This window comes from Chenopodium quinoa, unplaced genomic scaffold (genome assembly GCF_001683475.1).
Source record: "Chenopodium quinoa cultivar QQ74 unplaced genomic scaffold, ASM168347v1, whole genome shotgun sequence".
In the NCBI taxonomy this organism is placed as follows: Eukaryota; Viridiplantae; Streptophyta; class Magnoliopsida; order Caryophyllales; family Amaranthaceae; genus Chenopodium; species Chenopodium quinoa.
This window is the reverse complement of record NW_018745030.1, coordinates 602,839-618,429: the sequence shown is the minus strand read 5'-3', so window position 1 is coordinate 618,429 and position 15,591 is coordinate 602,839. Positions and strand designations below refer to the sequence as shown.

Below are 15,591 nucleotides of genomic sequence, written 5' to 3'. Positions count from 1 at the left end.
GCTAAGCTTAGGAACCCAGACCTGCTTTTGCTTAGGAGGAACAGGAGCCGGTTGCTTAGGAGCCTGCTTAGGCATAGCAGGCTTAACAGAGCAATCATGACCAACCTTGTTGCACTTAGAACAAAAAGGAGGGGCCCACTCATACACTACCTTGAGCTCCAATAGTTCCTTCGAAGGACTCTCAACCCAAACAAAATTGGGCATAGGCTTTGTAACATCAATTTCAATTAGAACCCCTAGCAAAAGACACTCTGAGTTGTCTAGTAGTACATTCATCAGCACATATTGGCACTCCAAGAAAACTACCAATGTGGCTAAGAGTGTTAGATCCCCAACAATTAAGTGGGAGATTAGGGAACTTAACCTAGAGAGGAACAGTTCTAAGAATTTCAGCATTAAAATAAAAATTAGGACACCAAGGCTTCACTATTGCGGGCTTTCCAAGGAACATATGAGGACCAGAACAAAGTATAGTATCTTTATCATCACTAGAACATAGATTCACGATAAAGTACCCATCATCATGCCAATAAACATCTGGTTTTTGCATATCATTCCATTGTTGAGCAAAAAAATGAAGAACAACAGCAATAGTGGGGTAAAAGCCAACCACATAGAAAACTAAAGCATTAGCCCATTTTTGATTACCTGCCTCAAGCTCGGCTGCCTGTAGCTCAGCAATGTGTTTCCCTTCCTGCACTTTCGGAGCAACAAAGGATAAAGAAGCCCCTTTAGCAGCCAACTTTCCAGTAAAAGAAGTAGCTCGATCCTCACTATTCTTGTGCGCGTTCTAACGCCGACGCCGGAGTAACCAATTCATCCACCTCTTGAATAGAGCTAGGAACGAAAGAAGTGCCTGAGTTTCTCAAATTAAGCAATATCGAATCAAAAGCTTCATGAGCAGTCTTTTGTTGCGCTACTTGAGGTGTAGAAATAACCTGCTTCTTCTTCTTAGCCATTGATATCCAAAATTGATGAAGAAACCAATCAAAGTTGAAGAACCATGGAGAAGAGAGAGAAGAGAGAAAGTCAACGCAATGTGTTTAATGTAGAACGCTTTTTGTCGCGGTTCAAAAAGATTTATTTCAATGTGTTTGGCTTTTATTTGATTCAAAAAGATTTGTTTGGATGTGTTTGACTTTCATTTTATTCAAAAAGCTATGTTTGAATGTGTTTGACTTTTATTTGATTTAAAAAAAAAGATCTGTTTGAATATGTTTAACTTTCATTTGATTCAAAAAGCTTTGTTTGAGTGTGTTTGACTTTCAATTGATTCAAAAAGCTATGTTTAAATTTGTTTGACTTTTATATGATTTAAAAAGATTTGTTTGAATGTGTTTGACTTTCATATGATCCAAAAAGCTTTGTTTGAATATATTTGACTTTTATTTGACTCAAAAAGCTTTGTTGGAACGTGTTTGAACTTCATTTGATTCAAAAAGCTTTGTTTGAATGTGTTTGACTTTAATTTGATTCAAAAAGCTTTGTTAGAATGTGTTTGAATTTATTTCAATTCAAAAAGATTTATTTGAAGGTGTTTGATATTGATTTGATTCATAAAGCTTTGTTTGAACGTGTTTGACTTTCATTTGATTCAAATAGCTTTGTTTGAATGTATTTGACTTTCAATTGATTCAAAAACCTTTGTTTGAATGTGTTTGACTTTATCTCGATTCAAAAAGATATATTTGAATATGTTTGACTCTCATTTGATTCAAAAAGCTATATTTGAATGTTTTTGACTTTCATATGATTTAAAAAGATTTGTTTGAATATAATTGACTTTCATTTAATTCAAAAAGCTTTGTTTAAAATTGTTTGACTTTCTTTTTATTCAAAAAGCTTTTTTTAATGTGTTTTTACTTTCATATTATTCAAAAAGATTTGTTTTAATGTGTTTTAATTTCATTTGATTCAAAAAGCTTTGTTTAAATGTGTTTGACTTACATTTAATTAAAAAAATCTTTGTTTGAATGTGTTTTACTTTATTTCGATTCAAAAATCTTTGTTTGAATGTGTTTGACTTTCATTTGAATCAAAAAGCTTTGTTTGAATGGGTTTGACTTTTATTTGATTCAAAAATCTTTGTTAGAACGTTTTTTACTTTCATTTGATTCAAAAAGCTTTGTTTGAATGTGTTTGACTTTCATTTGATTTAAAATGATTTGTTTGAATGTGTTTGACTTTCATTTGATTCATAAAGCTTTGTTTGAACGTGTTTGACTTTCATTTGATTCAAAAAGCTTTGTTTCAATGTGTTTGACTCTCATTTGATTCAAAATGCTTTGTTTGAATGTGTTTGACTTTATTTCGATTCAAAAAGATATATTTGAATATGTTTAACTCTCATTAGATTCAAAAAGCTTTGTTTGAATGTGTTTGACTTTCATTTGATTCAAAAAGCTATGTTTGAATGTGTTTGACTTTCATATGATTTAAAAAGATTTGTTCAAATGTGTTTGACTTTCATTTGATTCTAAAAGCTTTGTTTTGATGTGTTTTACTTTCTTTTGATTCAAAAGGCTTTTTTGAATGTATTTTTACTTTCATTTGATTCAAAAAGATTTGTTTGAATGTGTTTGACTTTCATTTGATTCAAAAAGCTTTGTTTGAATGTATTTGACTTTCTTTTAATTTAAAAAAATTTTTGTTTGAATGTAGTTTGACTTTATTTTGATTCATAAAGCTTTGTTTGAATATGTTTGACTAAATTTCGATCTAAAAAGATTTGTTTGAATGTGTTTGACTTTCATTTGATTCAAAAGCTATGTTTGAATGTGTTTACTTTCATGTAATTTAAAAAGATTTGTTTAAATGTGTTTGACTTCCATTTGATTCAAAAATCTTTGTTTGAATGTGTTTGACTTTATTTGAATGTGTTTGACTTTTATGTCATTCAAATAGATTTGTTTGAATGTGTTGGACTTATATTTGATTCAAAAAGCTATGTTTGAATGTGCTTGACTTTCATATGAGTTAAAAAGATTTGTTTGAATGTGTTTGACTTTCATTTGATCCAAAAAGCTGTGTTTAAATATATTTGACTTTCATTTGACTCAAAAAGCTTTGTTGGAACGTGTTTGACTTTAATTTGATTCAAAAATCTTTGTTTGAATGTGTTTGACATTCATTTGATTCAAAAATCTTTGTTTGAATGTGTTTGAATTTATTTAGATTCAAAAAGATTTGTTTGAATGTGTTTGACATTGATTTGATTCATAAAGCTTTGTTTGAACGTGTTTGACTTTCATTTGATTCAAATAGCTATGTTTGAATGTGTTTGACTTTCAATTGATTCAAATAGCTTTGTTTGAATGTGTTTGACTTTATTTCGATTCAAAAAGATATATTTGAATATGTTTGACTCTCATTTGATTCAAAAAACTTTGTTTGAATTTGTTTGACTTTCTTTTGATTCTAAAAGCTATGTTTGAATGTGTTTGACTTTCATATGATTTAAAAAATTTATTTAAATGTGTTTGACTTTCATTTGACTCAAAAACATTGTTTGAGTATGTTTGACTTTCTTTTGATTCAAAAAGCTTTGTTTGAATATGTTTTTAATTTTTTTCGATTCAAAAAGATTTGTTGAAATGTGTTTGACTTTCATTTTATTTGATTCCAAAAGCTTTGTTGGAATGTGTTTGACTTTAATTTCATTTAAACATCTTTGTTTGAATGTGTTTGACTTTATTTCGATTCAAAAAGATTTTTTTGAATGTGTTTGACATTGATTTGATTTATAAAGCTTTGTTTGAACGTGTTTGACTTTCATGTTATTCAAAAAGCTTTGTTTGAATGTGTTTGACTTACATTTGATTCAAAATGCTATGTTTGAATGTTTTTTACTTTCATATGATTTAAAAAGATTTGTTTAAATGTGTTTGACTTTCATTTGATCTAAAAAGCTTTGTTTGAATGTGTTTGACTTTCTTTTGATTCAAAAAGCTTCTTTGAATGTGTTTTTACTTTCATATGATTCAAAAAGATTTGCTTGGATATGTTTGACTTTCATTTGATTCAAAAAGCTTTGCTTGAATGTGTTTGACTTTCTTTTGACTTCAAAAAATTTTGTTTGAATGTGTTTTACTTTTTTCGATTTAAAAAGAATTGTTAGAATGTGTTTGACTTTCTTTTGATTCATAAAGCTTTATTTGAATGTGTTTGACTGTATTTCGATCTAAAAAGATTTGTTTGAATGTGTTTGACTTTCATTTGATTGAAAATGCTTTGTTTGAATGTGTTTGACTTTTATTTAATTCAAAAAGCTATGTTTGAATGTGTTTGACTTTCATATGATTTAAAAAGATTGTTTAAATGTGTTTGACTTTCATTTGATTTAAAAAACTTTGTTTAAATGTGTTTGACTTTCTTTTGATTCAAAAAACTTTGTTTGAATGTGTTTGACTGTATTTCGATCCAAAAAGATTTGTTTGAATGTGTTTAAATTTTATTTGATTCAAAAACCTTTGTTGAATGTTGATGAGTGACATTTATGCCACACTTTTATCCTTTTTCTCTAAGGATTCTCCCCTCATTTGCACTTGTTTGGCCCTTTTTCTATGCATTTTTACTTAGTTTTGCTTCTTCTTTTCTTTTCTCCTTTATCTTCCTTTTTCTTAGTCTTCTTCCTTTGTTTTTATTGTTATTTCCATGCTTATGCTTTGTATGAACCGTAAGGGTTTTCAAGAGGAGGAAGCTAAGCTCAAGGGAAGCTGAAGGAAGCAAGATTCAGAAGAGGTTCGGCCGAACCTCCTGAAGGTGTGGACCGAACCTGCTCAGTGGTTCGGCCTAACGTCGAGGCAGGGTCAAGAAGCAATTTGGCAATTTTGCAGGAGTGGTCGAACCAAAGAAGTTCGACCAGACCAGGATCATGGAGGTTCGGCCGAACCTACCCTGTAGTCTGGCCGAACCTTCCCATTGTTCTGTCGGACCACTCCTTTTTTAATCATGTTTTGTTTTGAGTTTCTTGAGTTTATTTCTAGTTTTGATATTATGTTTAATATCCCTTCTCTAGGCTAAACTTTTAGCTAGGGGAAGGGGGTGGAAGATATGATTTGATATTGGATGAATGATGATGGTTGGATTGAACTTAGGCCATATATTGATGAAAGACATGATTTTTAATAGCTTGGGATTATTGTTGCACTCTATTTGATGTTTTCTAGTTTAAATGCATGAAAGTTGTTTCGGGGTTTTCTGATGTCTTGCGGGAGAGTTACAATTCCGAGACTGGAACCGGACGCCAGTACCTGCAAAACAAACGGATGCTCCGGATGATTGGAGATCCGCCTCCGACGGTCTAGTTAGTACTTGATTAAGGAGTAATTAATGCGGAAATTGAAGTGATTGGGTCTCTCTAGGTGAGAGTGTTTAATGTGTGTAATCTGCGTAATCCCTCTTAATGAGGATTAAGGGGGGTATTTATAACCTCGGGAAACGTGCCAATCCTAGGTTTAGGTTAACCTTGGGCTGATTGGGCTTCCGTCGGAAGTTGGGCCTAGGTGGCCGACTTCTCCATTAGGCGTGGAGTATGCCACGTGTCATGACATAATAGGTCCAGGGTGGACGAATAAGAGTGTGCCACGTGGCAAGCCTTGAGAGGTCCAACTGGGGGACACTTGTCAGGACCTGATTGGCCTAGTGGCGCATTCCGATTGGTAGGAGAAAAATCCCCTAATCATTTGCCCCTCACAGGTGACACGTGATTGGTCACGTGTTACCTGTGACAGGTGTCGCCCTGTAACAGACGACGACCTGCTACAGGTGTCACTCGGCGAAAGGCCGAGAGATTCTCCCGCCCAAATTTTGAATTCCGGAAGTGACCCTTCGCGTTTTCACTTCGCCTATATAAGAGAGTGCTGTCTTCGGTCATTTTCACACTTGAGAACTTTGTGAGAGAACATTCGGACCCCTGAACTTGCTCTGACATTTTGGACCCTTTCTGCCTACCGCCTGCTCTGACAAGCCGACTGCAAAGGATTTTCAGAACTTCATCAATCGTCACTCGTTCAGGTAACCGTCGGTTCTCTTACTCTTAATTTTCTCTTTACTTTATTCTATTTTGAAATGGCACCACGGAAGCACACGACACGACCTAGGTTAGTGATCAGCCGGTCACCGGGGACGGTTGAATCTAGGACTAGGAGTGCCGCCTGCCCTTTTCTGGACCCATCTTTGCCCTTTATACAAAGTCCGACTGTATCTGTGTCTATGCAGAACATGATGGCCAGAACAAAAAAGACTGCCAGGATCTCAAACTCAGACGGCTCCTCCCACAGGGTGCCGATTAGTGAAACATCTGACCAGGCGCCAGATGTGGAAGTGAAACAAAGCGGCTTGAAAGCCGACATTTCTGAGGGAGGAGTCAAAGTGACCCCTTCCCATTTTACAGTTGACAATTCTACATTCTCTCCTGCTCCTTTTCTGGAGTAACACAGTTCAAGAAGGGTTGAAGGTACCCCCTTTTGTGAAGTTCTCCCTTTATCATTTCAAAACTGGTTGCTCGTTTTTTCAGTGCTGCCGCCTGTTGATGATCATCCGGCAGGGTACCGTTTGTCAGATATGCCCTGATTGGATCCATCCAGGTTGAGCTTCTGTCTAGGATTCCAATAGGGTCTTCCTCAATGCTTCTCTTCTCCATTACTTCCCAAAAAACAGTTCGAGGAGTATCACAAGAAGCGGATGATGCTAATTTTGAAAGTGCATCCGCCTGGTTGTTTTCTGATCTCGACACTTGAGTCAGACGAAAATCTTCAAGGGATCCGACCGCCTGTCGTACCGCCTGTAAATACTTGATAATGGCCAGATGGGTTGCTTCGTATTCGCCATTATACTGACTCACTATCAACTGTGAATCGGAATAGGCGTCTATCTTTCGTGCCCCTGCCGCCTTGCACATGCGGATTCCAGCTAGTAAAGCTTCATATTCTGCCTCATTGTTTGAGGCCTGAAAACTGAAGCGTAGAGCATACTCGTACCTGTCGCCCTCTGGCGACTGACATATGACGCCTGCTCCACAACCATTTGATGTAGAGCTTCCATCCACATATATCTTCCAGACTTGGTCTGGATCTCGAGAATTAGGGGGACGAGTCATCTCAACAATAAAGTCAGCAAAGGCTTGCCCCTTCACTGCTTTTCTAGGCTCGAAAGTAACTTCGAGGCTCTGTATTTCTATGGCCCATTTGATCATTCGGCCTGACGACTCCATGGTGGTCAGTGGCCGCTTGATAGGTTGATCTGTATACACGATGACTGTATGTGCCAAAAAGTAGGCTTCAATTTTTTAACAGCCATGAAGAGTGCAAGACCAAATTTCTCCACTAAGGGATACCTCAACTCGGCATTTTTCAGTACATGACTGACAAAGTAGACCGGGAGCTGACAGCCGTCTCTTTCAGCAAGAAGAACAGCGCTTAACGCATGATCAGAGACGGCCAGGTACATGTACAATACTTCTTTGGGTAAAGGGCTGACCAGCCTCGGAAAAGAATGCAAGTGAACTTTCAATTTCTGGAAGGCCGCCTCAGCATCCGGCCCCCATTCAAACCTTGCCTTCTTCTTAATTGCCTGGAAAAAGTATAGGCATTTGTCGCCTGATCGACTTAGAAATCTTCCCAAGGCCGCCAGACAACCTGTTAACTTCTAAACCTCTCAGATGGTACGAGGCGACTGCATGTCGATGACCGCCTGCACCTTCTCAGGGTTCGCCTCTATTCCTCTCTGATTGATAAGGAATCCGAGAAATTTCCCAGACTCAACCCCAAATACACATTTCTTGGGATTGAGCATGACATAGTGCCGCCTGAGTGTGGCGAAAGTTTCTCGGAGGTCCGACAGATGATCTATCTGAAGCTTAGACTTAACGATCATATCATCAATATATGCCTCGACATTTCTCCCAATCTGATCAAAGAACACAGTGTTTATCATTCGCTGGAAAGTGGTCGGGGCATTCTTAAGACCAAACGGCATGACCGTGTAACAGTATAACCCTTGATCAGTGACGAAGGCCGTCTTCTCCTGATCTTTCTTCCATAAAGGAATTTGATGGAAACCAGAGTAGGCGTCCATAAAGCTCATTAAAGCATGGCCGGCTGTTGAGTCGACCAGGTTATCAATTTTAGGTGGAGGGTAACTGTCTTTAGGGCACGCCTTGTTTAAGTCTGTGTAGTCTACACACATTCGCCAGGTGCCATTCGACTTTTTAACAAGCACCACATTTGCAACCCAGTCTGGGAAGTAACATTGCCGGATGAACCCTGCATCAAGTAATTTTTTAACTTCGGCGGCTGCCGCCTGACTTCTTTCTTCGCCATGGTTCCGCTTCTTCTGCCTTACCGGCTTCTTTTTCGGATCCACGGCCAGTTTATGTACCGCCAGATCAGGACTGATGCCTGGCATTTCATGGACTTCGAATGCAAAGATGTCCTTGTATTCTTTCAATAGTTTGTGAAAGTCGTCACCCAGGACCCTTAGAGCTGTCGTCACAACTTTGACTGTTCTGTCAGGACGCGAGCCATCTAAGATCAGGTCCGTATGCTCACCAGCTGGCTGAGGACGGAATTCATCCGACCGCTCCTCTGCCAATGATTTTTATTTTCTGTCTTTTCTTGCGGCCCCCGTCTGGGATGCCTTTCTCTTCTTGCCGCCTGATCTTGAGCAGGCGCACTCTCCTTGACATTGTCCAAGTCTATTTTTCCACCACTCGACCCAGCGGTCATAACGGTGGGCTTGACATCCGAGAGATAGCACTCTCGGGCCATCCTCTGATCTCCCCTTAGGGACCCGACTGTTCCATTATCCCTCTCAAACTTGAGCAACATAAGAGATGGGATTATAACAGCCTTGGAATTATTCAGGGTTGGTCGCCCCAGAATCATGTTGTAGGCCGAGAGTTCTTCTACTACCAGGAACCGAACTACCATGTGTCGTCCTTCCCTTTTTTCACCCAGGCGGATGGGTAAATCCACTCGTCCCACTGGGTGGACGACTCCTCCTCCAAACCCTACTAAAGGGTGGGGTGCCAGATGTATGCAATCAGTCTGATATTTTAGTTTCGACAAACATTTGCTACTGATGAGATCTGAGGAGCTTCCGGTATCTATGAGGATTCAGCCAAATCTCTGGTTGGCCACTTTACATTCAATAAAGATAGGGTCGTCATGCGGCCCTCTTACCCCTCCTAGATCTTCTTCAGTGATGACAATCTCAGGAAATGAATATTTGGAGGGTCGTTCTTGGTGAATGGAATTTACATCTAGCCGTCTGATATTGTCTTTGTTGCCCCTAATAGTGGGGCCACCTCCTGAGAAGCCGCCTGCAATGGTGTAGACGACTGCATCATCTGTATCGGAGATGTCGGCCTGTTGATTCTTTTTGGCCGACTGCTTTTTCGAGGAAGTGTTCCCCGTAGATTTCTTGACGTAAGTGTCAAGATCACCTTGCTCAGCCAGGCGGTCCAGATACCGCATGAGACTGATGCATTCATTGGTGTGATGACCAACATCTTCATGATAATCACAGAATTTTTCTTGGTTCCGGTTGTTTGCAGAACCCTTCATGGGGACCGGCTTCTCAATTGAGATCCGTCCCTTGATTTCCTTTAGGATAGATTGGCTATCCTTGTTAAACGCATACTTTGGGGAGTATGGTTTGTATTCTTTTTTCTTCTTCTGGGCCGGCTTTTTAGAGGAATCAGTTGCGCATACCTCTTTTCTCTTCTCGTCTTTGTTTGACAACTGTTTCTGTCGTCCTTCTCTTTTGTCGGACCTTTTCCCGTCTGACTGTTTTACCGAACTACAAAGATCAGTCGCCTGTATATAGGCTTCCGCTTCAATCAAGGCCTCTTGAAGAGTCGCCACCCTCTTTCGGACCAAATCAAATTTGAAGGTCGACCCGTCTTTGAGACCTCTGAAAAAGTCAGTGTAGGCTACCTCATCCGGTAACCCTTGAATCTGTATTCTCATCAGGTAAAACCGCCAGATGTAAGAACGAAGCCCCTCCTTCTCTCCCTGCTGAATTGTTCCTAAATCAAGGGTCGTCTTCTTCGCAGGGATGTTCATGGCGAAGTTGGAGGTGAATAAGTAAGCAAGAGTCCTGAAGTTATTTACACAACCAGCCGACAGGTTGCCGAACCATTGTTGTGCGATTCCTTTGAGAGTCGCTGGGAAACACTTGCACCAAGTGGGATCATCCAACCCTTGAAGGTACATCAGGTTGGTGAATGCCATCAGATGATCTCCTGGGTTAGTAGTGCCGTCATTTTTCACTTTGGCCGGCAGAGCGGCTTCAGTAATTTCCTTGGAGAAGGCCGACGGCTGTTCGCCAAGTCTAAGCAACCGTAGCTGCCAGTCCATAGGTTGGACATTTTTTGCTGCATGTCCACCAAACGGAGGTGGCTGCGGTACAAACGGTAAGTTTGGTACCGCCTAGTCGCTATGAAAGCCGGACTTACGGGAGGTGTCGCCTGACTGACTCTCATGATACGACTGAGTATGCCTCATCGAGGTATTGCGCAGACTGTCTTGGAAGTTTGAAGTAGAGGCCGACTCTGACAATCGGTCACTCTTCTTCTGCTCTAGCAGTAGCCGAGCATCTGTGTATGTTTTCCTCGACTCGTCCGCCTGAATATGACGAACAAGTTTCCTCTTTCCTGGAGAAGGAAAATGGTATTTTGTGAAATCAAGGGCAGGTGGCTCCCACTTCTAGATTTAGGATGAGGGGTCGCCTCTCGCCCTTGAACTGGCTTCCTCTTTCGTGAAGTGGAGGGTTTCTTAGCCGACTGCTCCTTGTCCAGAGCAGGCGGCTTCTTGTTGATCAACTCTTGAATTTCTCCCTTGAAGTCCCTCATGAAGGTCATGAGTTCGTTCCTTGTGATGGGAGCAGACCCATCAGTCGGCTGCTGCCGAACAGGCGGTGCGCCTGCTGGCTCAGTTCCAGTTTGGAGATGTTCCCGTTCCCTCCTTTCGATATGACGGGTACGTCGGGCCCTTAGGGTCCCGTCTGAAGCTGTGTGAGCTTCAACCTCAAATTCGTTCTCAGTATCATGGTCCGACTGAACTTGAGGGTCGTCTAGGGGACGCCTCTCTTCAGGAGTCGGTACAGACATGGATGCCATCTCAGAAGTACTCTCCCCACAGACGACGCCAAAATGTTTCGGGGTTTTCTGATGTCCTGCGGGAGAGTTACAATTCCGAGACTGGAACCGGACGCCTGTACCTGCAAAACAAACGGATGCTCCGGATGATTGGAGATCCGCCTCCGACGGTCAAGTTAGTACTTGATTAAGGAGTAATTAATGCGGAAATTAAAGTGATTGGGTCTCTCTAGGTGAGAGTGTTTAATGTGTGTAATCTGCGTAATCCCTCTTAATGAGGATTAAGGGGGGTATTTATAACCTCGGGAAACGTGCCAATCCTAGGTTTAGGTTAACCTTGGGCTGATTGGGCTTCCCTCGGAAGTTGGGCCTAGGTGGCCGACTTCTCCATTAGGCATGGAGTATGCCACGTGTCATGACATAATAGGTCCAGGGTGGACGAATAAGAGTGTGCCACGTGGCAAGCCCTGAGAGGTCCAATTGGGGGACACTTGTCAGGACCTGATTGGCCCACGTGGCGCATTCTGATTGGTGGGAGCAAAATCCCCTAATCAATAGTGATTTGAACTAGATTAGGATCATCTTTATTTCAATGATTGCATGAGAATGAGTTATTAAAGTGGAGTTTTTATAGATTGTGCTTCTTTGTTCTCTTGATTTGATTGTAACTAATAGGATGCATGAGAATGATCCTTATTAGTGTAGACCTCTTTCATTGATTTGCCTAGACTATTGCATGAGAATGTGTTGTTTAGGTAGAATCTTGTGTTCTTTGGCATATGTTTCATGATAATCACCATTATTCTCATCTTTATAATCATATTGGACACCCCCGTATCCCTAGAGTATTGATTTTAATCATCATTTTCTTGCTTATTTGTAGTTTTAGTGTTCTTACTCAACAAAACCAACAAAAACAATTCCCTTTTCACTCTTGCATTAGTGATATTTGATGTTGAATTAGCGTGCTTCCCTAGTGGTTCGACCCTTTACTTGCCACTAATTAGTTTAGTGTAGGTTTAGGTATTATAAATGATTAATTTGGTTAGGGTAGTAGCTTAACAACCTATTTAACCCACGATCAAATTTTGGCGCCGTTGCCGGGGAGGCGGCTTGTTTAGCGTTTATTATTGCCTTTGTTAGAGTCATTTTGCTTTCTTTTCTTTTTGTTTTTTTTGTTTTATCATCCTTGTCATTACTAATTGTTTGCTTAGCTTTGGTGTATTCTTAGGAGGTCTCAAGGAGCACCCTCACATCAAATTGACCACGAAATCAACCGAACCTTGAGACAAGTCCATAGGCTTTATCAAGACAAGGGAAGAGGTTTTGGTGATATAGTTGATAGTGAGAGTGATACTTACTCTTCAAGTTCACCACGCGAATCAATGGCGGGACAAGAGAATGATGTTTTTTTTCGTGAGTTCGGAAATTCGGAGGACTATGAGCTCACGGGAGGGATTTTGCTACCCGTCACGGAAACCAACTTCTCAATCCATCCACAATATACTCGAATGGTCCAATCGAAGCAATTTTCCGGAAGTGCAAGTGAGGAACCTATTGAACATTTGGACCGATTCCTTGAATTGTGCGCAATGATGCAAACCAATGAAGTGAGTCAAGACTACATTCGTATGCACCTTTTCCGGCAATCTCTTACTAGACGAGCAAAGAAATGGCTAAAGCAAGTAAAGCCTAACTCTCTCACAACATGGAGGGAGGTTGTAAAGGCGTTTTTGAAGCGCTTTATCTCCGAAGAGAAGACCACCGAAATGAGAAGGAAAATTGCATCATTCGAGCAAGAGGCCGATGAAAGTCTTGGTGAAGCATGGGAGAGATTCAAAGAGTTGGTGCAAGCATGTCCCCACCATGAGTAAAATAAAAGGTTGCTCATGCGGTTTTTCTACGACGGATTGGAGCCCATGTCAAGAGCCAATTTGGATGCGGGGACGGGTGGTCAATTAATTAAGATCCTTCAAAATAAAGTTGAAGCCACAATAGAAGAGGTAGCAAAGAATTACTCTTGGGGGGGCCGAAGAAGAAATACTCCAAAGAGAGGTGGTATTTATGAATTGGAGAAAGTTGATCAATTACAACATCAAATTGATTAACTAACAAAGGGCTTTCCAAGTTTAACACGAGTGTGAATGCAAGTTCAAGTGGTGAAGCAAGCTCTTCTCAAGTTAACTCTTTCTCTTGTCAAAATTGTGGAGGAACGAACCATGATACATCCTATTGTGGAGGTTTAAGCCCCGAACATGTAGCGGCATACAACACAAGGCAAGAGGGATTTAGAGGAAGCGGCGGTGGAGTAGCTTGGAGACAACCACTACCCGGGTTTGTACCTCAACCTCAACAATGGAACCAAAAATATCAACCTTCCTATAACTACAACCCTTAATATCAAAATCCACCTCCATCTCAACCCCAAAACCCAAGAGGAAGTTATCCAAGGAACAACCAATACAACAATCAAACCCAAGCACCTTAAAGAAATCATCAATAACAAGCACCTCAAGCGGAGCTAACTCAAACTCAACTCCTCCAAGCCATGCATGCGCAAATGCAATCTTTTGGGAAAAAAATGCAAGAGATAAGAGCTCACAACAAGATGGTTGATTCACAACTAGCTCAATTAGCCGAGAGAACTCCTTTCAATTCACCATCCACTCTACCCGGACAACCACAACCTAACCCATCTCACAATCCAAAACCAAATATATTCAAGGCGATCACATTGAGGTCGGGAACTTCCTATGAAGGGCCAAATAAAGGGGATAGTGAGGAAAAGAAGGGAGGAGAAGAGAGTGTGAATGAAAACAAGGGAGGTGAGAAAGAAAAGGGTGATGAGATAGAAGGAGGTTCGGAAAAGAAGAAGCTTGACAATGAGAAGACAACTTCAATTCCTAGTGAGGCTAGGAATCTTGATGGACCGGTTCCTTTTCCCGGTCGGCTTGCGGAGAGGAAGTTGAATGACAAGTTCACAAAATTTCTTAGTGTCATGAAGAATTTGCATATCAACCTCCCTTTTTTTGAAGTTGTGACACAAATGCCATCTTACTCCAAGTTCCTCAAAGATATTCTCACCAACAATAGGAAGCTCAATGATGAGCTTATCACCCTTCCACATCAAGTGCGTACTCTTGTCCAACATAAGATGCCCAAGAAGGAAAAAGACCCGAGAATTTTCACTTTGCCGGTAAAAATTGGGATCATGGAAGCTAGGGGCGCCTTAGCCGATCTTGGAACAAGTGTTAGTTTAATCCCTCTATCCATTGCTCAAAAACTTAATATAGAGATGATCCCTACAAGGAAGATAATTCAATTGACCGATCGATCGGTGAAATTACCTTGTGGAGAGCTTGAGGATGTTCCAATTCAAGTGGGACACATCTACGTGCCTTGTGACTTTGTAGTGATGGATATGCAGGAAGATGTTAACACTCTTAAAACTGTGGGGGCAGTCATCAATTGCAAGAACAACACCATCTCATGTGAAGTGGCCGATGAAAAGATTGTCTTTGAATTTTCTAAGTTGCTCAAGACCCCCATAGTTGAAAATGCTATAGTGTTGGTGTTGTGAATGAAGAGCTAGATCGCTTGGGGAAGGTCGTGATGAGGCCTCAAGATCCAATGATAGAATTCCTTACATGCAAAGAAGAGTTTCACTCTCAAGAGGCTAAATAATTTGTCATGGCAATGGAGGAATCCTCAAAGGAGGAAGTTGAACAAAAAATTGAGATCGAGCTTGAGTCCAAGGAGGAGAAATTGGAGGAGAGTTCTAAGCCTCCTCCCAAGGTAGAACTTAAGCCCCTTCCCCCTTCTTTGAAATATGCTTTTCTTGATAAGGAGGGAAAATACCCTATTATTGTCAATGCTACCCTAGATGGTCTTAATTTGGAAAAACTTCTTGATGTTTTAAGAAAATATAGGGATGTGATAGGGTATAGAATTGATGATATTAAAGGTATTAGCCCTTCTTTATGCATGCATCTTATTCATCTTGAAGATGAACATTCCACCTCCATTGAACCTTAAAGAAGGTTGAACCCCAACCTTCAAGAGGTTGTGAAGAAAGAAATTTTGAAACTACGTGAGGCGTGCATCATCTATGCTATCTCCGATAGCAAATGGGTTAGCCCGGTTCATGTAGTTCCAAAGAAGGGTGGAATGACCATAATCAAGGATGAAAAGGGAGAGGAAATCTCCACCCGGACGGTGACCGGGTGGATAATGTGCATTGATTATAGGAGATTGAACAAAAACACTAAGAAAGATCATTTTCCTCTCCCTTTCATGGACCAAATGCTTGAAAGGCTTTCTAACCATGCTTTCTTTTGTTTCTTGGATGGGTATTCCGGATTTTCCCAAATCCCTATCCATCCAAATGATCAAGATAAAACTACTTTCACATGTCCATATGGGACATTTGCATACCGAAGAATGCCATTCGGATTATGCAATGCTCCCTCTACTTTTCAAAGATGCATGAA

At 40.4% G+C, this 15,591-nt stretch overlaps 1 protein-coding gene across 1 annotated transcript; it reads left to right on the top strand.

Moving 5' to 3' along the window:
- Positions 1 to 13,682: 13,682 nt before the first annotated feature.
- LOC110709093 lies at positions 13,683 to 14,681 on the top strand. Its single transcript, XM_021887307.1, has one exon. It carries the CDS (start codon positions 13,683 to 13,685, stop codon positions 14,679 to 14,681), a length of 999 nt encoding a protein of 332 aa, XP_021742999.1.
- The last annotated feature ends 910 nt before the right edge of the window (positions 14,682 to 15,591 follow it).

What these genes read in the sequence shown, in the direction of transcription:
- LOC110709093 (XM_021887307.1), top strand. Translation starts at nt 13,683, where the DNA reads ATGCAAGAGATAAGAGCTCACAACAAGATGGTTGATTCACAACTAGCT.